Below are 24,197 nucleotides of genomic sequence, written 5' to 3'. Positions count from 1 at the left end.
TTTCTAGGCTCCAGGAAAGTGTTTGTACAGTATATTAATATTGGAATGCAAACTGCTGCAGTTGCATGAGTGGTCTAGATGCGCATCTGTTGTACAAAGTTGGAAAATAATTGCTCAAAATGTTTTCCAGCTCTTCAATGTGCCTTCTTGGTTTTGACGGTTAAGTATTACTTAACCGTCAAAACTTAACTCCTTAGAGCTCAGAACTAGATGGACTTTAAAGCAGTGCCTTTAATAGCGGTGGTGTACAGAGCTGGAATAAAATGATATAAATGTGCTTAATTTGAGACTCTGTAGTAACTTCAAGTCAAACATCCCAAGTGTCACAGTGGGAGTTCAGGCCAGCATACTTTAGGTCTGTCAACATGCCAACACAGATGAGAAACAATGGTAATGTTCATAAATCAACCCGATTCTATGAGAAAAATCATTGGGCTGTGAATGGCAACTCATGCTGTAGTTTAGTAATCAAGGGTACTGAATGTATTCAGTTTTCTACCATTCTTAGTCATGGATATTTTCATCAGTTGGTTTTGTAAATCTCTGTATAATCATTCTGTAAGAGTTTGTGTGCTACTGTTGTAAAGTCTGTGCTGTATGAGGTATTAAAGGATTTGTTGTGTTAATGTAAGATTGCCCTGCATTTAATTTCAAGTTAAGTACAGATGCATGTCTTAGGAAGCTTCCTAATTGGAGAAAAAGGGGCAACTTCTACTGATTTCTGTTGATGCTTGCATCTGATACATAGCTGTAAGGATTATTCAAGATGTAAGCAAAATCTTGTTGTTAGTAGTAAGCCAACTTTCTAAAGTTTGTTTGGGTTTTCTTGGGGGAGATGGGGGAAGTGGGAGGTGGAGGCCAGTGGACACAACATATGACTTCCTACCTTAATCTGGCTAACTCTAATGTTATGTGACATCACTTAGAAGTAGAAAGCCGTAAATAAAATTGGTAACAATGGAGACTGTTAGAAGTAATAGATATCCTAGACAAAGAGCTGTGAGCCTTTATTCAGACTTCTTTATTCCTGTTGTCAGTATAGAATTATGCCAAAGAAAATCTTCACAGCATATGGAATTTTGAAAATAACTAATTTATTTCCCCATTCCCCTTAGGTCCAAGATGGGCCTCTTGGAACACCGGTGTTTTTATTTGCATCAGATGTGCTGGAATACATCGAAATCTTGGGGTCCATATATCAAGGGTCAAGTCTGTCAACTTGGACCAATGGACACCAGAGCAAATACAGGTAAAATATCCTAAAACATGTTTTCTATTTGGAGGGAATGCCAGGAGTTCTTTTGAAAGGATTTGAGTTTATCATGATGCCCCAACTTAAAACGTTTTACAATCAAAGTAGTTCTTAATGTGTTATATTTCTACTGTAATGAGTTTAAGTTCTGAAAACTCACTTCAGAAATTGGTTTAGCTATCTTTTCTTTATATTGTAGATGTATTGTACCTTGCCATGGGGACTCTGAAAACTGCTTCTTTGTTGTATCTGTAGAAAATGTTGTAAGCCTTTTCCTTTTCCATAGGTGACAGTAAGGTAGTGTTCACGCATCTGATTCTTGATTACATTCTTTTAGTGTACTAAGTACTGACTTTTCCAGGTATGCTCCAGTCTGAAGCCTCTTTCTGCTACCAGATAAATTTTCTTACTCCTATTCCTCCTGGTCTGAAGAGCCATCCTGAGAGATTAAAGTTTATCTTTCACTGGATGGGTTAGTTTATACTGTAAACAGCATCTATGTTGTTAGCTTTTGTCCAGCAAGTCTTGGCAGGCAGCCCTCCTGTCATGTGGGAGCATCTCCAAAGACATAGGGCAGCAGAGCGGTCTCCAAGTTAAAAACTTGCAGTGTCATTTAAGCACACCAATAGCATTCTCACTGTTTCAGGATTTAAAGTATTGATGGACATGAACTAACTGTTTTCTACTACTTTCCTTTAGTGCATGCAGGAAATGGGAAATACTAAAGCAAGACTACTCTATGAAGCTAATCTACCAGAGAACTTCCGAAGACCTCAAACAGATCAGTATCCTTTTTGTTTTAGCTTTCACATTGAAATGACTTTTAATGCAACTTAGATGTTATGACTGTTTCAAGGAACTGGTACATTTGGCAGCTCACCTTATTTATTTCATTGATATTGTTGTATAAGAAATGACGGTGGAAGTGGGGAACGGTTCAGAAAAGGCTTAAATTACTTCAGTTATAGCAAATCTACTTTGTAATGAGATTTGGCAAGACCCATTTATTTTTGCTTTCAGAACAGGTGACTTCATAAATTCCCTGTATGTAGGAAGTTAGAGTGATACTAGAGAGCTTTTGAATATTCTGTCTTTATCTTGAATAACTGCCAGCTGAAGTTAGAAGCATTTGAACAGGAAATAATGAGCTGAATGGTGAAGTAAAATAAGCCACTGAATCTTACTCAAGTGAAGTATGGATTTTTTTCCTCTAGATTAACTATTCTGTAATGTTTTGGAGTTGAAGTGTATACATTCCATGAAGTGGGTGAGCAAAGACGACTAGCATGGGAATATCTAAATAAACTAAACCTTCCTGATGGCCCCCACTTGTGTTGGTGTGTGGTTATCACCATGTGCCTGGAAGGAGAGGGTTGGAAGTAGAATTGTCTACTGCCAATAAATAGCTTTCCGCAAAAAATACCTTTTTTGAATGTACTGAATCATTAGGATAATGTTTAATGGCATTAATTTAGATTTGTAGTAGCTCCTGATTTAGTGAAGTTACTCCACAGGTAGGATTTGCTTCACCTGATCTTACTGGAACTCTTTAACTGTAATGAGATCCTAAACACCTACTGTTAAGTGAGCTGAATCTTTCCCCAACTCTCTTAGCCTGATGATGATACAGGCTATTGAGGCTGACAAACGGACTTAGTCGTAACTGGATCTGAATTTTCCTTTTCTATATCCAAAGGTGATTTTGTTTCTTCTGTTTATTAGATACTATGCTCAATATGCTATGCGCAGAAGACTATTTTTTTTAAGGGTTAGACTCCTCATTATAAAATGCACTTGAGAAAAACAGATACGTTTTTTTATATTGCAGTAGCTTTTAAATTAAACGTACCTATGCATAAGAACGAAGTAACTGGAACCAGATAGCACTGTAATATTCCAGCTGTAATATTCTAGAACTTTTTCAGCCATAAGACTGAAATACTTTGACTAAAACTTATTCAAAAGTGGATCTTGAAGATGTATATTTTGTTCTTACTGCAGCTAACTTGAATTCACTGGTGCTATTGCAGGAGAAGCAATAATGCTTTACTCTAAGCTTTTCTTGTCAGATCAGAACAAAAGTCTCATTTTTAGACTTTCAAAATAATTCCTTTGTTGACACTGTATACCTTGAAATAATTATATAGCTTTTTGAACAGCTGTCAGTTTCTAAGTAGTGGACTTGGTCAGTTGAATATATTCCATTGCATGTGTTTTCTTTATTAAAAATACAGTGCCAGGAGAGAGGATGCCAACATTTTTTGTTTCATTTCTCAATTTCCCCATAACTTTGGCAGCTACTTACCTGCTTGACATTCATGACAAGCTGTTGTGTTATGGGCTTTTTTGCCTTTCCTCTTTGCCCTTTGTATCACTACAAAATCAACATTGTGTCTCATCAGTATTCTGGTTATGAATATTCTCAATATTCTGAATATTCTTTTGGATGAACTCTGAAACCTCTTTGCATGTAATGATCACTTGTGTATATGTTCTTCTACATTAGCACTTAACTTCCTGTAGCACTATAATATACTTATTTCTGGGTTTTGGATAGTAGAGTGGAGACACAGGAGAAACGTGTATGTGGGATCTGCCCAAAATCTCTTGCTAAAGGTCCCCCATCACTTCTGCTTCTTAATCACAAGACTGACCTTTCTGGGCATTTTTTTTTATTCTTCCCTTGTACTTCACAGGGATGCTGTGGTGTAGAAGCTAACTTTGAGGATCATCTTGATGGTTTTTTGTATGGCAGCTTCAGCTTCCTGTTTGAAATTGTTTTTTTGCAAGAGTACAGTGAATCAATTTTTTGTCTCTTCATTTTACTCACTTCTTAAAACAGTTTTGGCATGTGTTGAGGTTGATTTAAATTCTGTTGTTAACAAGAACATAGTAGGTTATTGATCTAAAGAAACTTATGTGGTCAAAAAATTCATGCATATTGAAATGGGGTAACTTGAATAAAGTGGATATTTTTCAAAATGCACAACTTAATACCCCAGTGTAATAGCATCCTGAAAAACTAAACCCTATGAAATTTAAATACTCATGGTTCTGTGTTAATAATTTTCAAATTAAAACTTTCTAATTGTCTGAAATATCAAGTGAGCATTTTGGGAAACTGCTAAAAATAGGGAAATAGTTATGCAAAAGAACTAAAATATCTAACACCAAAATCTGAGCAACCAAAGCTTAGAACACTTGGCAAAATAAATGTGCCATCTGAAAATGTTAATTTTGGCAAATAACTAAGACTTTTTATTTGAAGAAAGGATAGGTTGTTTTAAGGTATTTTATAACAATCAAGTTTTGAATCTTTTCTGTTTACGTCTAAATTAGTTATTTAATACAGTTATCCAGTTACAGCCCAAAAGCATGGGAAAAAATTAAATTCACTTTCTCTGTCTCCTCCCCCAACTTAGATTATATAGCGCAGTAATTTGTACTGCAAGTTGAAAATAAACTTTCTGAGGGAATCGTTTTTAGTCTTTGCTAAATTTCAAAAGTTGTGGGAGTTGCATATTATACAAGTTCCATTCATCTGTAATTTGATAATATACATTGATTTTTTGGCAAAATGACAGTCCTTTGGTATGTGTAAAGAATAATGTGATATTAGTACTGAGATAGTTGCATGTTCAAAGTGCTCAAGATGCCCTTGAGAATGTAGATATATTTGGAAAGAAGTAGAAAAGAATGTTTTGGGTTTTGCAACTTTTACAAAGCAGTGTCTTCAGGTGACATTTGCATACAATTTGAAACTAAATGTGATTGTTGATCATATAATTTGATGCACAGAATGAAGGAACTGAGTGCTCTGAGTTCAGTGTTAATCTTAAGCGACAGTACGTGGAGCTAAGGTATCTTTCCATTGATTGAGGAAAAATTGCTACGGAAGTTTAAGATGCAATGAATCAGAGCTTCCACAGTTGCAACTTCAATTTCTGAATGGATAATCACATTGCCGAACAAATTAGTTAAATTTTATTCTACAGGTACCAGAGAATCAGCTTTACTAAAGTTAAAAGTATTCACACTGCTTTGGAAGAGCTGCTTTATGAAGCTGAGAGAATAAAACAACTACTTGTTCTTTTTGTGTTTGAGCTAGTGAGTTGTCAGTTCTGGTCTTCCACATCAGTATGCTTGCTGCTATTTCCACCTTTGCTTCAATATCTTTTTATCACTAGCGTTTTAGTTTTCTTTCCCTTCCGCAGAGATGTTTGTTAGAATAGGAGACTCTCATGGAGGACTTAATGTTCTCAGAGAACTGTTTATGATCAGCTTTTGATGCATGATATAATTTGTGCAAATCAGAGAACAGGTACATACATTTCACCTTTTATCTGAAGAGAAAGTGTTTTTTCCCCAAGTTATGATGCATAACTATATTAACTTTAATTATTTACCATATATGAATACCTTTGTTCAAGTATTTCCAGTACTGCAGCCCTGTATCTTATAAATACCAAGTGAAAATATCCTAACTGGAACACTGAGTTACTTCTAGTATATCTTTCTCATATTGTTTCATTAAGAGATTAAACTGCTTAATTCTCTGTAGTAAAAGTAAGTTCTTTTTGGATACTGCAGTAGCAATTTTTCTGTGTAGAGCAGTTTGTTTTGTTGTTTTAAAACGACAAAATGAGATGGAGCAAGAATCTGGTGCAATTCTTTAATTTGAATAACCCGTCAGCTTTTTAGGTTAATGTTGCTATTTATCTGAATGTGTGTTTTCCTTAAACTAGCTACTTCCAGAGCTGTGGAATTTTTCATCAGGGATAAGTACGAAAAGAAGAAGTATTATGATAAAAATGCAGTTAATGCCTTCAATGTAAGTAAACAGTTTCACCAAGAATTCTGTCACTTTTCTTTTTTGAAAGCTACATAGGAGAAATGTAGAAAACATTACATATGTTAAAATGTCTTTTACAGTCAAAAACTTTTTGATACAGAACTAAATGCTTTCTTTTGTATCTCTTGAAAGCTATTGCTAGGTTCTGTAAGTTCAACATACATTGTCTATTACATACATAACAGGAAAGCATTATGATCCAAAAAATAGCTTGCTTCTGACTCTTTATATTGTGGTTTTTTTTGTTTCAGTGATGGGTAGTTCTTCAACAGTATACTTTGAGTCCTTTCTGAGTATATTTTTCTGTGTTACAGGGGTAAGATAGTTACTGTTTCTGGTGACTTTGGCTTCCTTCATTCTCTGTAATACCTTGATGAGAATTCCTAGGGTGTGTTGGGCCCCTCTTTCTGAGGGTCTAATTGCTCTGCTGAATTCCAGACTGTTGCTTGCAGTGAGGTGCACTGTAGTAGCAAACACAGGCAGTATGGCAAACTAGCTGTTTAATCATGTAGCTGTGTGTTCACTACAGTAAGTTGGTGAGTGCTTTTCTGGCAAAGCAGTTTTGAGAATGTCAGCCTTTACTGAAGTTCACAGCCTTGTTCGTTTTTTGGGGTATGGCAATTTCTGGGGCATACAATCTAGTTTATATATTTTTATTTATATAGGTGTACTTATGCTTAAACACACACTCCTCTATACCTACATTATTTAAGTACGGCCTAACGTAACTTACTACTCCATCTTACTAGGCAGTGAACTTCGACAGGGAAACGAGTGCGAGGGTGGGCATGAAGAGTTAGAGTTTATGCTGCCTTTCCCATTTGAGAAAATGGATCTTTGAACGATAGTTTCATTTTAGAAGGAAAAAAACCCAAACCTGGAAACTAGAGAAGTGTTGCATTCATTAAGCATTGTTGAAGTAGGGGGAAAATTGCTTCACTTAAGAGGTAAAATACAATTGTGGTTTGAATTACATTGTCAGTTACCCTTTTTTTATTCCAAAGTAGATAATAGGAAGAATTGTTTAAAATTATACTTCTTTTAAAAGTTCCAAATATTCCCAAGATCTTTGTAAGCAGAGAGCCTAGGTGTCTAATATAGTAGTCCACTGCTGCCTTAATATGTTTGAAGGAGTAATCAGATTTTGCTTTATTGTATTTCAGACTAATACGAATTGCTTACCTGTCATAGCAGCAAGGATAGAATCCAGACAAGCTGAAGAGATGCTTGTTACCGCTCAGGAGAGGGAACACCATTTTATTTCTTCCTACTTGGGGTTTTCTTTCATTGACTAATGTAAATGGCATGATCTCTCTGAGATAGGAACAAAATTCGATCATGAAATATTTTAGCAATAGATAACTCATGCACACTCACATTTCTTCAAGGCCACCGAACATCAGGTTAGAGGTAGGCAATCTGAAATCACGGTTATGGCAAAATCCTAAAAGTCCTAGTCTGCCGCTTGAACTGGGTTACCCTCCTTGGCTCTGGCACCAGCCCAGCTCACATCCACGTGTAGTGCTGTGACTGGTATTCAGCGATCATCTTTCGAGTGGGCCCGCGACTGACAGGGAGGAGGAAGAAGAGGGGAAACAGAGCCTCCATTCTGCGTGTCCGGTACACTGCTTTTCTGCTCCTGGCTACTGTTGGCAGGGAAGAGGGGATGTTGCCCTACACTTCAAGCACATGGAGGTCTGTGGGGAGTTTGGGAAGGTCGGGGTGAGGAAGGGAATTCCGTGGAGGTATGCATTTCTGTGCCCCTGTGCAGGGGGTGATGACGGTTTCTAAAACTTTCCTTTTGCAGTCCTGATGACATTTGAGACACCTTCCCTCTTCCCACCCTGCCAGGAGGTGGCTAAGACTCCCTGGGAACCGAGGGGCAGCTGTGGACTTTCAGCTCTCTGCCGAATGTTTTGGTAGCATCAGAGCACTTGCTAGCACGATACTTCCACGAGTAATGGTCTTGTGAACTGTTTGGGTGGGGTGTCTGTGCTACGTCATGGCAAGCTCTTTTCTTCTGGAAAATTTCTTTACCGCGCTTACTTTTGCAGAGAGCACCGTGTCCTATTTTTAATCTAAATCAGCATTGTTGGGGTGACCTGTGAGCTTTTTAGCACGCTTACATTTTGTTATCACCTTTGAAATAGCAATGCCTTCTGCTTGGGTTAGGACCAGTTTAATTTGGAGATGCGTGTGTATGTTGTCATTTGGTAAAATGAATCCCTTCTGGGTATGAGCAGGTAATACAGAAGTGCAGAAACACGCTTGCTATGCCCTAAGGGTTGCTTTCCTTAACCAGGTAATTTCACTGAGGTGGCATTTAAAAATTTAAGGGTCTTTCCCAGATTTTGTCCACTGTTAAACCACTGTTTTACCACTGCTTGTGGTAAAAGCTTCCTCTATCAGAAAAGTTGTTTTCAGTAGATTCTCTTAAAACATGCAGTACGATATTTCTCTTAGCTTAATTTTGGCATGATCATAAGCTTTTCAAGTTTGTCTAACAGTACAACATCTGTGTTAATGTATTCTGTCTGTTGGAGCCCAAGAGTATATGTCAAGGTTCAGTTCTTGGTTCTGTGATGCTTAGGATTCATGTATCTTTTCTTTTGTTGCGAATTTTTTGTTTATAATTGTTAATTCTATGAGATGTTTTGTGTTCTGACAAGACTGTTGTATTACTAAATTTGGCTTTTAGAGATACACACCATAATAACAAAATTAGCTAGTGCAGAGACCAGTACTGCCATCAAACATGCAGACTAAAAATAGGCAAATATGAAAAATTAAATTATTTTTTTCATGGTTCACTGAAAAGCAATGCAGGATAAAGTTATGGGCAAAAAAAGCATTTGTGGTTTTAATGGCTAGTTACATTTTAGATAGAATAATGCATTTAAGTAGAAATCAGATATACATTAGAAAAATCTAATGCTGACTGAAAGCAGCCTGACTTTAAAAAATATTTAAAATCTATTAAAATGCATGGATCTCGGAGCTTTCTGATCTGTCATTATTGGGAAAATGTGAAATGCTGGTTCCGTATCACTGCTCGGGACTAAATGAGTGGTACAATTTACTCAGCTATTATAAGTGGGTTATCAGTAAATAGTTACTCTTGTTTTCTTGCTCAGACTCAGTGCAGGCTTGTGACTTCTTTTATAGAAAGACCTGAGAGGCTGACACCCTTGAACAGTGGTATATTTGTTTTTTTTGTTTTGGGTTGGTTTTTTGTTTTTTCTTTGTTTGGTTTTTTTTGTGGTTGTGTTTTGTTTGGTACTGGGAAACCCTCTGGTATCAGTTAGGCCTAATTCTTTACCACAATCTTGGGCTTTAGCCTTGAGAAAAATCTTCTGAATGTAGCAGGAATGGTAGCCCCAGGTAGGCAAACTACAGTGCTCTAGGTCAAGTTAGATGCAGGTAGGGAATTTATCAAAGTGATCACACTACCCTTGTCCCTTCTTTTCACAGAGGTACTTCACATGTACTTTAGGTGAAACAAAAAGCAGGAGCTCCAATTCAGAATAAACAACATAGCTGGGGGGGGGAAGCCTGGGAAAAAATATCAATGGAAATTATGTGTTCCTTGTTTTTTACCAACACTGATAATACAGTTAAAATCAATCTGATATTTTAAGGAATATGTTAATGTGGATGAGTTTTATGGGTGCCTTTCAGGTTTTTGGGAATATTTACACTTTTTTAGATCTTAATTGGAACAGAAACCTTTTTGTAATCATTAGAAAAAATTTTAACAGTTATGTATGCGTTTGCTGCTTCATTTCTTGTAAGACACAAAGAAAAAGTTTTAGAAAAATGTCTAACAATGCATTTGTAGAAATACTTTATTTCCAGAGTACTGGAATATCGCCATTTAAAAAATTTTTTTTCCATTTAGCTGCTGTTAAAGTACCAGTATATACTTTTAATTTTTATCCTGATCAATGTAAAGAAGAGAATTTTGAATAAAGTAGCCTACGTAGGGAGGCAAACAGATTTTTTTTTTTTTTTTTTTTTTTTTTTTTTGTACTCCATGGAAATACCTTCAGATGCATGTCAGCTCTCTGAAAAACTCTTAGAGTTGAAATGATCTGTAAATGCTTAGATACAGTTGTAGGGTTGTCATGACTGAAACTGTGAAGACAACTGTATGGTATTTATGATATTTAGGAAAATGTATCCTTATTATCAAAGTATATTCCATTTAAGCAGTGTTGCCGATGACAGAGTTAGAAGTAGTATTTCTCAAGCTACTGCCTGCCATAATTCTTTCCCAACATTAACAAGAGTCACACCAGTATAAAAGATAACACTTCCGTTCTCGGAAAGTAGTTCATAGTCCTACTGTGGTGAGACCTTGGTTTGTCGAGACTTCTAAAGACCGACTGCTTGAGAAACCTGAATCTCTTGATCTGGCCAGCTGCTTTCCTGTTTTCCTTTGGTATGATGTAATTTTGAAACATTCAGGACTTCATGTTTTTTTATGCTTTTTATGTATGCTTAAATTTAAAAAGAGGAATAGTACAAGTGAAAACACTTGAAGCTGACAGGATGTTACTTGGAAATATATATATATGTATTTGCTCTGTGAATAACACGTGATTTGGTATTGTTAACAGCAGGAACTTTTTATACTCTTTGAGTAATCAACTTAGGAGCAGCAGTAGCTGTTAGTAAAATCAACTTGTTTTAAATATCTTCAGCATAATACTGTCCTAGAATTAATTTTCTGCCAAACTCTCTTCTTGATTTTTAGGTATACATAAGCTGTGAATGATGCAAAGTATAGCATAGAGTCTAATAAAACAAACTTCACATAGTAGTGAAACGTTTAGGGCATCTCTATAAATGTGATGCATCTAAGATACGGTAGCATGAGCAATTTGCTGTGCAATATGCTATGCTGTTTGACTTGATTTATCCCTGAAAGCTTGTACGATGCAATTGAGAGCTTGCATCGCATCTGTAGTTAACTACAGACAGTTACTATAGGTCAAATGGAGTGAGGTAATTTTGTACGTTGAAACTCTTCTTCAGGTGGGTGCTGACATGAAACTGTTCAGGAATATCTTTCCACTTCAGACTTGTACGTGATTATCACTTTCAAGCATATGCAAATTCTTTTATATTCATCATAGGGGTTTTTTTTGTACACAACAATCCTAGAACTGAAGGGTAAAGCATGCAAAGCAGTTTCTGCTCTAACAATCTTAGTCCTGAAAGACTGTTGCTTATTAAATCTTTTGTTTGCTTTGGACTCTCATTAAACTCTTTGTGCTCCTTTTGTTTACTATCTCCTGGAGCACTCTTAGAAGAGAACAGCTTGCAATTACACAAACACCTTTCCTCAAGAATCTGAACTTGTATGTTTAAATAAATGACTTGAAGAACTTTTTCAGAATTGTTGCAGTAAATACGAGTGGAGCAAATATGAGCCTTGTTGGAGACAGACTTTGGGATGTTTGTTTTTATGAAAGTAATGTCTGAACAGAGCATTCATTTTGACTGATGATCTCTGTATTGAGTCCCAAATACTTGTAATCAAAGCTATGCAACTGGTAAGGTGGAGGGACAGCTGTTAATGAGGCTCATGATCTTAGATGCAGTGGCCAAGAGCAATAGTAAACGTTGCTTGTTTTACATATTTGGGAGTTGGTAAGAATCTCCCAAAATTACTAGTTAGAGGAAGTAAGCTTTGAAGTAGATGATTACACAGTTTACCAATAAGCCAAGAGAAAATGTGTGATTTTTAGAACTGAGGTTCCAGAAAGAATAAAATCTGTCTAAAATAAGCTATTGAGTAACAGCTGCTGGGGTGATTCTTTCAGACACAGGACTGCACTAATGAAGGGGTTCCTGGTACCCAATCCAAATCATTTAATTTGACTGTACATGCTGCTAAGTTACAAGTGCACTAAAGTTGCCCAGAGGTTCAGGAAATCGTTTGAAGCAATCGTGTTTTCCGTGTTTTTTTTAAAAACTTAACACCTCCTCTTTGATGTAAAATAAAAACTGTAAAAAGACAATCTCTCTTAAACTATTGTATATTTTTGTATCTAATACAATGACCCTTAAGCCATACAAGTAATGAGGAGCAGCAGTGAGGTCATTGTGTTGAGTGTAGATAAAGATTAGCTGTGTAGGTATTATCACAAACAATCTCTGCAGCTTTTAATATAAATAAGTGTATAGGAGAGGAAAGAGCACAACTTCTCAGAATGCATATGGAAATTGCCTTGTTCAGGGTGGATGGTGAATCAACTTAAGCAGATTTCAGATACTTTCAGTCTCAAAAATTATGAACTGGCACAATCTATTCCACTACATGAAGTGGGAATATATTATCATGTCCTGACAATGGTTAGAGACTAGTAAACAAAGTTTCTATATTTAAGAAAGGGTGTGAATTATGTATGGAGCAGAAGTTTCATGTAACTCAAGTTCACTGAAGGAAAACAGTAATGGGTCTACATTTTCCATGCTTTCCTAAGACGTGTATAATTCAAGAAGTATGAATTTAAGACAAGCAATTGGATAAAATGTGATGTGAATTTAGAGATTGTGATGGCACATTTTCCAGAAAGTTATCTTAAAGGAGATTAAATCCATAATACATTTACCGCACTAAAATATGTCACTTGGGCACCTTAAGATGGATAAATTGGGGTATGATAGGGTACATGAACAGTAAGTTTATAGTAGCTAGCATTCAGTCATTGGCCTGGAGAGAGGTTACCAGTTACCCTTCCCAACATTGCAAGAACCATAGTGAGTTTTTTTAGTGGTGTGTGAAGAATTTGTGAATCAAGTGATACAAAGTATTTTTGAAAGATGCTAATGAAGATAGGCATCAGTAGGAAGCACTGAAATACCATACAGGAATTATGACTTGAAGGCAGGTATAGCGAAAGTGCAATAAATTATTTTGTAAGATCATGCTGTTAGAATGGGTTGAATTATAGAATCACAGAATAGCTCAGCCTGGAGGGGACCCTTGGAGATCATCCAGTTCTCCCTGCTCAATGTAGGGTCAACTAGAACAGGTTGCCTGGAGCCATGTCCCGTTGGCTTTTGAATATCTCTGGGGTTTGGAGACTCAGCAACCGGTCTGGGTAACCTGTTCCAGTATTCAACCACTCCGACAGAAAAAAAAAAAAAAAAAAAAAAAATTTGTTCCATTTCAATAGAATTGCTTGTGTTTAAATTTATGTTCAGTGCCTCTTGGTCCTGTTTCTGGATACCACAGGCAACAGTCTGCCTCACTCTTTGCTCCCTGCCACTGGGTATTTATACACGTTTAAGTCTTCTTCCCGCCCCCTTAGCTTTCTCTCCTCCAGGCTAAACAATCTCAACTTACTAAACCTCTCCTCGTCTGGAAGGTGCTCCAGTCCTTTAATCATCTTAGTGTCCCTTTGCTGGACTTGCTCTAGTCTGCCCATGTCTCTCTTGTACTTGTGAGCCCAGAAGTGGCCATGCTGCTAGCTCATGTCCACTTTGACCTCCAGGTCCTCTTCTGCAAGTCTACTTTTCCAGCCAGCTGACACCCAGCCTGTACTGGTGCGTGGGGTTATTCCTCCCCAAGTGCAGGACGTGGCACTTCCCTTGAACTTCGTGTGGTCCCTGTTGGCTCAGGCTGTCGGTGGTGCTCCGAATGGCAGCACACCTACCTACTGTATCGGCCACTCCTGCAAACTTGCCGATGATGTACTCTGTCCCATCGCAGGGGTCATTAGCGAAGAAGTTAAATAGTTTTGGCCCCAGTATCAATGCCTGGGTATACCACTAGTGACTGCCCTTGAGTTGGACTTTGCCCAGCAATGGTTAAATGAATGAGTTGGAGAAGCCAGGGTGTGGATTTTCAGTATGCTGGCTGCATTCCCAGTAGCTCCCACGTTGCAGGGTCTTGTTTTCCCCACTTCTATAAGTACTTTCCTTTGAGGAGTAGTTCACACAGCTGGACTGCCTAGCTAGCTACAAGTCACTATGTCCAAGTAAACAAAACTTCTGCCAAAGCTGAAATCTGTAGTGACTGCATTGCCAGTTTAACCTGGATCATGAAAATCTAAATGAACCTGCATGCAGCAGGGCAAGCCACTTAGCAGAAAAAAAAGTATTGTTCTGAAGTGTTGGGAAGTGCTCACTAAAGATAGTTTTCCCTGGAACAAACGCAGAAAACATCGGTTAGGTTGGACAGGGGAAATGGAGGGCACTCCAGTAAGTAAGATTAAAAGCATCTGTTTTGTTAATCCCGTGTCAGCCTTTAATTAAGCCATGGTGACTCTCCGTAATATCTCAAGAGGTGGTTATCTAAAGGAGAAGCTAAATAATCTAAAAAAAAAAGTGGGCAACAATAGGTATGGATGCTCTTGGTTACTTGGAAAAAATATTTTGTGCTCAAGTCTAATACTATTAAATATATCTGTATTTCCCAGAACATTGAGTAATTGCATCTCTGCTTGATGTAAATTTTATGAACGTCTATAGCTCTGCACACATTCAAAACTACAGCTAGCTTGTGCACAAGCTTCACCATATTCCTGTAATGAGATATGGGCACTCTGAAGGGATAGAGGAGTGGTGAGCGTGTTCAGAATATTGATGGAAGAGCAGTACTAGCTTCTTTGAAAAGCCAGGTACTGCTGTGTTTTGTGAAGCATGGGACACAATCTTTTTTTATGCGGTGTACAGCAGTTCAAACACTGAACAGGGGAGACATTTTAGTAACTTTAAAAAAAGCCTTGCTAGTTAGCCTGAAGAACTTCCGCAGAAATTCATAGATAAGTATTATTAATAGTACATTAGTATTCTTACGCTCCTTTCAGTATTTCAAGAATAGGCCTCTCTAAAAAATGGCAAGCAATCGGTTGTGCGTTTATATGCATCTAATAGCAGTCTGTAATTGCTACTGCTTTAAAATAAAATACTAATTTTAGTGTTGTCAACATTTGTTAGAGATCTACAGTAATAAAGTCAAAAGTCTGCTGAAATAAGAAAAACGTATGTAGTAGCTGAATTTAAAACCTGTCAGATGAGTGTAGAGTAGTCTTCTTCACTTAGGTTATTTCCCTATATATTGTGTGCATATAAAATGGCCACTCGAGGGCACCTTTGTATTTGGTTCAGCTGCTAATTTCCTGAATATATTGACATGGTTTGATAACACACTCATTTTTTAATCTCTTGAATGTTCTGAGTGATAGCACCCTGAATTTCATATTTAAATGGAAGCTTAATATAGGTTTTTTAAAGCTTTAACTTGAATCCTTTTTAATAAAAGGCTAAATAATAACATGCATTACATCAAGAGCAGGATTTTGGAAAAACTACAAATAAAAGTTGGTGAAACCTTTATTTAGTACATTGACCTTAATGACCAATAGTGTTTGTATTACTCTTATGTACCGTCAGAAATACGTTAGTACAAACTGAAGTAAAATCATTCTGAGATTTTGTATCTTACATTTTCTGACAGCTTCATTTAATGCTTCTTTTAAGCTTACTTTTTTCATTTGAAATACTAGTCTGGTGCCCAGACTACATCGAAGCTATTGGGCCAAATACTGTTTGTATTGATGCTTTTACATGAAATATTAATATAGTGCATATTTGGATAATGCCACTACTAAGTAATAACTTAATAAATACTACAGAAGTTTTTAATGGAGAAAATGGGGACAGGTAACACATTGCCATGTAAGAGGGGCAGGGAACTGGAGTAATATTGTAAACCTGCAGATCCTTTCTTTTCGGAACTTACATTTTTTGTGAACCAAAGAGTCTCTCTCAGAGCGTAGGTGAAAATGAATCTTAAAGTACTAATGCACGTGTATGTATTTTCTTGCTCAGCACTGGACATACATGATGCTTTAAAGACAGTGTAGAGTTTCGTTATGCAAAACGGTTATTTTTACTTTATCAGCTTTGTAAGAAGGAGTCCCAAAACACAAACAATGGAAAGAGATTCAAGAATTGCTAAAAATGAAACGATTACAAGTCTTTTGGTCTGAAACGCAATTGAAATTTTGTGGACATAGGAGTATAAATGTGGACACTTAAGAAGCAGCTCCTTGCTTTCATTCCCTCTTCTAGGCAATCCTAAATTCACTTCTTAATCAAAAGACCCAACTACTCTTAAGTTACAACTAAAATGAAATATTCAGATGCTCGTTGTCAGTTTGCAGTACATTCTTAATGCACACAAGCATGTCAACTTTATTCTTTTTCTAGCAGCATGTATGGCTGGTTGCAAGGGTTGCCATTGGTTTTGTCTGGTACTTTAAAGCTCCAATAATCAAGGACGTCTTTGTTCTAGAGCGTAGTGCTAACATATGTTCTCAGAGTAGATCAGTGTGTGCTTCTTTACTTGAATTCTGGAAGATAGCTGGAAGTTTCTTTTTGGATTTTGATGTAGAAATTTAGATTAATTTATTGCTTTACACATGGCCAAAAGTGGGGGAGGTTTTGGTCGTTTGTCTTTAGTGGTTGTGATGACAAATATTACTCTTAGTACCTACTTGCTCAAATGTCTTTTTCTGTTGGGTCTAAATTAAACAAAGATATTTTCTACCTTTCCTGCTGTCTGCTCTTCAAACTTCATAATTGGCCAGTTTTTCTAGAAACTGATACTTTAGCTTTTTTCTCTTTGTTTCCGCTGGAATATAACAATTGCATTAAAACTGACAGATGAGAAAAGTGTTAACAGAGGACAATTATTGCTGTGGATTAGTGGTTTTTTTGCAAACCAGATTTTTTTCTTTTCTTTTTTTTTTTTTTTTTTTTTTTGCTACACTAAAGAGGGGATGTCTGCTTGTAAACAACAGTATTTTAGGTACTCAGACTTGGACCCAAGCATGGAGTAGATCTTCCTTTACTGATGCTTCTGATTAGTCTTACAGAAAGAAGTCATCGTTAGTAAAGGCTGATAAATACCCAATGGAAAACCTGTATGTTACTTTGTGGGATTACATAGTGCTGCTTTTCAGTGATCTCGGTCTCCTAAAATCCGGTTTTTAAATTATTATTAAAACCTTGCTTGGCAATCCTGAGTGGTGATTAGGGTTCTGCTATAAATATTTAAAGTGCATTTGTGGCTTTCAACTAATTAAAGGCAGTTTTCCCAGGACTGAGTGCAGCACTTACTCCTGGAGAGTTGGATGCACATACCTGTCATGGGTGAGTGGTTTGATCTGGGAGTTAGTCTACTACTGGCCACGAATGTAGAAATAGGTCACTGAGCAGATGTTTTCTCGTTTGCCATTTGCTGGCAAGCTAATGAATCTCTTTTGGCTACAAAGGGGAACAGCTTTATGAGCCGCTTTATCACTGCAGGAGTTTTGAAAACAAAGATTTACTGGAAATATACGCCAGCAGCGCACAACTTGTTGTCAACCGCTGTTCCTTACCGGTGTTTCATCTGTTCAATAACTAATATTCCCCATAGCTAATGGTACGTCTGCACTGCAAACAGGACGTAGAAGGTATTAATACTAACTTTGAATGGTCTGACCTGGGCTTTGGCAACAAAGTCATCAGAATAGTGTCAAAGTTGTTAAGGGTTGATTTATGCTAATGAGAAGGATTGTTTGTTGAGGTTTTTGCTATACATTACACCTGTAAAGCGTGCTGCAGTTTGAAAATATGAACATACCACAACCTTTCAAAGTAAGAGTTGGGGGACGGTACAGGGGAAAACAAAATCTGTGAGGTTTTACTGACACCTCAGAATATCAGGCAACTTCACTGATTTGCTAAAATATGGGGTTAGTTTGGGTTAAAAAGGAGCCTTTTGAAATGTCCTGAAAACCAAGCACTTAATGACTAAGGTGTTTGGTTTCTCTTCATGCTTGAAGAGACTATTAGCCTCCACAATAATGACTTGGATATTAGTGAAAATGCAGTCTTCTAACTGAAAAAATCCCAAGATACCAAAAGAATACCCTTACGTTGCAGCGTTACTCTAGTTTTCAGTTTTACGTGGTGCTAGTTCTGGTATATGGACATGACACAGTATGACACCCGAGCACGGACGAGGAGCGGAATAGTTGGCACAGCGGGGACTCGATTCGAGCTGGAGGGTGCTGCGTCTCGCTGAGGCTCCTCTGCGCGCCGCGTGGGCCGCGCCGCATCGCATCGCTCCGAGGGCAGGAGGCAGCCGGTGCGGTGCCAGCTGGGAACCTTAACAGGGTTAGCAGGTCAGCTGTCCCTTGAGCATCAGTTCGTCCCAGTGGCAAGTCTTTTTCCAGGCTTCTCCGGTACCCTGGTCGGCTCTTGATGCTCTGACTGCTTAACCAGTCGCCAGAACGGACTGCACCAGCCTCTTTTAATCCGGTTTTATATTCAGCTTTATCCAGCCACTCATTTTGACTTGATTGGATTTTTTCGTTCAGATTTCCTTATCTGGTGCAGCATGGTAGATAAGATATTTAACATGACGCGGTGGTGATAAAGCTGTTCAGCAGCCCAAACTCATGCTACTGCTTTCATTATATAAACTTAATCAGTTCTTTATACGTTGTAATGTGTCTTCTCTTAAAGATTAGCTTCAGTCATATGCCTTTTGTACTCTTGATTAGTTGAATATTCGCATATGTGAAGTGTGGTTTCAAGTGCTGTTTTTTAGCCTGAAGTGAATGTAGTGTTGCTGTTTGTCTTTAAACATTACGCTTGGGCAATTCTCAACCTGCAAATCCTGTTCCATATTCCAGGCTAGGCAGCAACTGCTTTTCACTGTCTCCTGCTTATAGCTTGCATGCTGCTTCTCTGTAGATTCTATGATTCCAATACTTGATTGGCAAAACTATAATAATTACTTTCAGGCCTTCATAGGATTACCTTATCCTAGGTTAGATAATCCCTTAATTTATGAAGATGATGTGCAGATGGAGAAGAACTGTTATGGGAGGATGGAAATGTGACGCAAACATCTATAGTGCTGATTTCCCCCCAGCCCCCAAATGAAATTCTGTTTACCTGCTTCTGTGTGGTGAGTAGCTGTTACCTGCTGTTCACCTGTGAGAGCTATCAAGCTTAAATTCTCTTAAAATCTAAAGCATACAAAAAAAAAAACAACAAACAAACAAACACAAAAACCAAACCACAAAAATCCCACTTTATCTTTAGAAACTTGAAAGTATTCCTAAGATGTTCCATTATCACAATTTCACACATTTGCATTTAATTGAAATCTTAGTAAGGAACATAGTGTTAGAGCTCATAGTTTAATATATGTAGTTACCAACTCATTTTTCTGACATCTTTATTTGGTTACAATGTGGTGTCATCGGAATAAACAGGATCCCTGTGTTCCTATAGCAACAGAATGCTACCGTTTGAGAAACTGCTTCATTGCAGCAGATGTATCTGTAACTCTTCTAATAACCTGAGGATTTTAAAACAGTAAATTAAAAAATGAGTATCTGTTTCATATTTCTGCAGGTAAAATTTGGTTTAAAAATTAAACCTTATAAATATCTTCCCTGAAGCTCTACACCACCTTCCAGGATAGGCATAGTTTCTGAGTTTGTAATAATACTGAATATATATATTCTATGAATATTCCAGCTATATAAACTATGGTACTGGTAGGACTTTCTGTAAGAAATATGGGGTATTTAGACATGATGTAGGGGGTTTTATGCAGCTTTCAGTTTCTGTTTAGTGTAAGCTGTTTTTTTTAAACTAAGTAAAAACATGTCATCTAAATTGGATATTTTGATCCAACATAATGACCTGCTCTGTAATAGCTTCATTTATTTTTAAATTTTCTTTGTAGATAGTAGAGGTAATATGAGACAGTGTCGAAGTGTCAGCTTTATAGCTCTGAAGATCTTCTACATGTTTGGTAAATGTAATCCAGCTGCATTTTTGTAGTAAGGGGAATAGAAAGATAATGTTTCCATTAAAGTGATCAACTATGCATAAAGAAGTAGGGTAGGAAGATGTATGAAAATGCGTTTAGAGAAATCCTATTTTCTTGAGCAAACTGCATCTGTTGCATATATAACTTAGACCTTTTGGATAATTCTGGAAGTGCTGGAAGTCTAGTGGTGCCACTAGCAATTTTACATACTGATTCCTAGGAAAGAAGTGTCCCCTGTCTGGAAGGTCTGGCACCTACTGCTAGAATGCGGCTTTATATTAACCCTAAGCTCTTTACTCCTTTGGAGTGCTCTTAGAGAAGAGTTAATTAGAACTTTAATTAACGTATAACTTTCAGAGTTATTTTGCATTCGTCTTAATAAAAATACTCTGTTACAGTGAGCAAGAACAAAGGCACTCTCTTCTCTCCCCCTCCTCTGGGACAGTGTGCCTTCGTGCTTCAGGACATTAATATTTCAATAGTCACATGGGATAAAATTGAACAATGGATGAAACCTAATTATTTTTCTTAGGCCTGTGATATGATCTTATCTAGGTTCATTTTCTTATATTCTATTCTAGTGAATTTCATTATAAGTCCCTTATTCCTACCTGACAGATTTCCTTTAAAAATCATACTGATAAAAAGCAAAGGAAAAAAAAGAAATACTTTGTCTCCTCTTTTTGTTTCTTCTATGTTGTGTTTTTTTTCCCCCACCTCCAAAATTATTGAAAAAAAGAATGAAAATCATGTCTCTCAGCTGCCTCTGCCCCCTCCCTTCCCAGCTGTTCTTGCTTATTTTCTTTCTCATTTCTTTCCTCTGTTTTGTACAGATATCCTCTTCTGATGCTGCTCAGCCTTTGGCATCCTCTCCTTCTCTGCAAGCTGCTGCTGAGAAGAGCAAAGCAGAGGTATATTGTTTTTGGGTGTAACTCTTGTCAGGTTGCTGCTTTGCACAAATGTTTACATTTGTATAGAGTAATTTCACTGAGTTAACTAGAGAATTTGAATGGTAATCCTTCAGGCATTTAAAATGCTTCTCTCCCTGCTTCCTGGACTAGATAAGTGAAAAGAACCAATACAGCAGGATAAAGCATATGCGTGATTGTTACCCCTTGGTGTTTATATGTCAGAATTCTGGTTCTGCTCTGGTTTAGTGTCACAAAACTGTGCAAACACCATTTCATTCCCAGCTAATGGGCATGAGTGACATTGTCCTGTCTACTCAGGAATAATTTTTGGTATCTTTTTTAATACTACTTGCTTGTTTCAGAATCTAAATTACCAGTACTGTTCCAGCCATTTAGTTCAATCTCCTTGCTGATAAATATAGAATTAATTTGGTGACACTTCTGTTAATTCATACTGGGTTTAATATCCTTCTAGCTGGGATATATGTGTATGTGCTGATGTTACATTTACTGTTTAGAAGGGCCTTTGAAAAACTTAACACACAAACAAATAGTAGATGAGGCATCGTTTGTATGAACTTTCAGTAAATGTCACAATTTGCAACAATAATGAAATATGTTTTTTTAGAATGTGAATGCTCAATGTTAGGCTCTTTTGGGTACTCAACTCTAAATTGAGACTGTATACAGTATATGAAATAACTTACGATCTAAACATAAATCATATTTTTTCTTCTAAATACAGAAAATGTGGACAGATGTTATAAATTATTTAAACATTAATTAAAATTAATATGACAGTGTCATGGACTGGACCACAGGCCTTGGTGAATTTGACGTGTTTTTTAAGTTGTACCAGGAATAGCCGCAGCCACTTACAATGAAACTCGCCTTTCCTTTCTTACCTGCCTCTCTTGATGCATTCAAATTTGAAAGTTCCTCTGTGTAACCGGTATGCCATGTTGTTTGAAATGAATCTTTGGGAAAAAAAACTGAATAATTTTTCCTTAGAATTTAAGACCAGTATAAACCCAATTTAATTTTATTATCTTCATAGTGCTTTTTTGACTGCTTTTGCAAGTAATGAAACACTTGAGTTGAAGTTCTGGCATGAATACAGTATCTAAGAAATGTTTTTATTTAGTCTGAATTCATTTTTATCTAATGGAGCTGAAGCAGAAAGCTTGCATATTGAAATTGTGAAGTGTGAAGATGAAGGACTTGTGGGTTTGCAAGTCCACAGTGAAAATGAAGTGAATGAAAATAAAGTCTCTGGGAATCAAGAGAGTTCCTGTAGGCTTTGTGAGGTGTGGAGGCAGAAACACCTGTGAACAGTTTATTTTAAGTCTTCGTATATTCACTGTGAGGCTGCCAGGGATTTGTTAAGGGCAGTGAGAGGCATTTATTTATATTTGGTCACCTGTATGGAGTGTTTGCCATATGAAACTTACTGCAAGCCCTCCTCATTCTTGAAGTCCTGAAGAATAAAAGTTGCCAGATACGTTTTTCTCTAGAAGCGAGGTTTCTCTAACAAAACATATTTTAAAAAAATGTTGAAGTCAAACTGGAAATCCGGACATCCTGAAGATGATCATATGCAAAAACTTGAACTCTGCTTTCACTTAAAAATGTTCAGTAAACTTACGGTACTGTGTTTGAAAAGTAGGTGTACTGTTATGCTACTTCCAACTGCCTTTCCCAGGAGGAGAGGAAACAAATCGCAGTTGTCTAAGATGTAGAAAAGCTTCCACAGGAGAAGAGATTAGGTTTATTTGAATTATTCAACTTGGGAAGGTTGGAGTGGGGAGCAGGGACAGGGAATGAAAGGCTTTTGGAAAAGTTACTGCTCTGACAGTGTATTTGTGTGCAGTACATGATTAAGGTCACAGGATTTGGGGAGTCTTTAGAATGCAGGCTGGTACTAGGAGCTGTGACACAGTAATGGAAGAAAGGCTAAGCTTCACTTGAAAGGCACGGCTATGCATTTGTAATCTTAGTTCAGTAAGCTTGCAAGTCTCAGGTTATTACGATGGCCTCAAAATAAAACACTGCTCTATACTTGTCCCAGTCGTACAAACTTTTTCTTGAACACCTGGCGTTGCCACAGGTGAGATACAGTGTTGGCTGGACCTCTGGTTTGGACTACTGTGCTTATTTTTGTGTTCTTAGTGTTCACTTAAATCTAAGTTGGTCTCTGTTTCTTTTCTTCAAAACAGACATTCCAAATTCCCCTTTACTGCAGTTGCAACGACTGTGGTCGTTGTTTTCTGTTGCTTGAGTGGCACCCACATTTAAGCAGGTGCTTGGTGTGATAGTCTCACTTTCCAGGACCTGAGTGTTCAGGTGAATGCCTGATGAAATAATTCACAGGGGTTAGCTGGGACTTGAGTAACTTCAGTTGACTAACCCCAATCCATCTGGTAAATATGGTGAAAGTTTTGAAAATTGATTATTTAAGGTTGTGAAGAATGTGTTACTTGGGTCCCCCCATGCCCAGTCGTCCCCGTCTCCCTCCCCCCCACCCTCCCGAGAAAAACCTTCATCTTAGTATTAGAACTATTTTAACCAAATGTCATGTTACACAGATTTAAAAATCACATATATTGGATATTAAAAAGAAAAAAAAAACAATCCTTATTGACAGAAACCTATAGCCTAGTAAGCTGTTTTATTTTTAATACTGGAGCTGCATGGACAGTTATCTAACCTCTCAGTCTAACCTCTCAACCTTCCTCCTAATATTGGGAAACTTGCTAATAGTGTCTTGTGGAACAAAGGGATCCAAGTCTAATGACTGAAAGAACATTTAGGAGCTACTGTCTCATTCCTTTTTTACAGATGGTAAACTCTTGTTCCATCCATTTAATGTTCAAGTATACTCACTAGTACTATACTGTAGTTGTACAAGGTAAATGCAGGCAGATTACTGGATCTAAAAATCACTATTAACACTGTGTCAAAGCAATTGCTGGCCTAAAAAGTCTGTATCTTCTGTATGTTATGATGCCTTAAGGAATATTTTATGCTTTTCTTCAGTGAGACTGGGTCTGAAATATTGCCCCATTTATTCATTCAAAACTAAAATGAAAAAACTTCTGTAGTGTCATTATAATGCATTCAAAGTTAATGGATCTCTTATGTTTTCTCTTTCTGGAGCAACTTAATGTCTTATGACTCAGTGGGTCTGTCACATGGCCCAAGTCAACATTTTACATTCAGTATTTTTTTTTTAAGACTACTAGATTAGCTTTTAAAAATTAGTAACTCTCTGCAGAAAGCTGCATGCAAATTACCTTACTATAGTTCTTTGGTCAAAGAGACTGA

At 37.2% G+C, this 24,197-nt stretch overlaps 1 protein-coding gene across 2 annotated transcripts in view; it reads left to right on the top strand.

The window, feature by feature from the left end:
- SMAP1 (small ArfGAP 1) overlaps positions 1-24,197 on the top strand; it is a 94,333-nt gene that overhangs the window by 24,102 nt on the left and 46,034 nt on the right. Inside the window, exons 2-5 of one of the 2 annotated variants that reach the window (XM_030042983.1) lie at positions 1,116-1,249; positions 1,952-2,037; positions 6,008-6,083; positions 20,796-20,873. In XM_030042983.1, the coding sequence (XP_029898843.1) occupies positions 1,116-1,249; positions 1,952-2,037; positions 6,008-6,083; positions 20,796-20,873 (374 nt within the window). The remainder of the gene's footprint in view (positions 1-1,115; positions 1,250-1,951; positions 2,038-6,007; positions 6,084-20,795; positions 20,874-24,197) is intronic. The other variant, XM_030042993.1, reaches the window with a different exon arrangement.

The sequence above is a fragment of the Aquila chrysaetos genome, chromosome 2 (genome assembly GCF_900496995.4).
Source record: "Aquila chrysaetos chrysaetos chromosome 2, bAquChr1.4, whole genome shotgun sequence".
Classification (NCBI taxonomy): domain Eukaryota; kingdom Metazoa; phylum Chordata; class Aves; order Accipitriformes; family Accipitridae; genus Aquila; species Aquila chrysaetos.
Note: the sequence above shows the minus strand (reverse complement) of the source record. Positions and strands in the feature narration are given on the sequence as shown.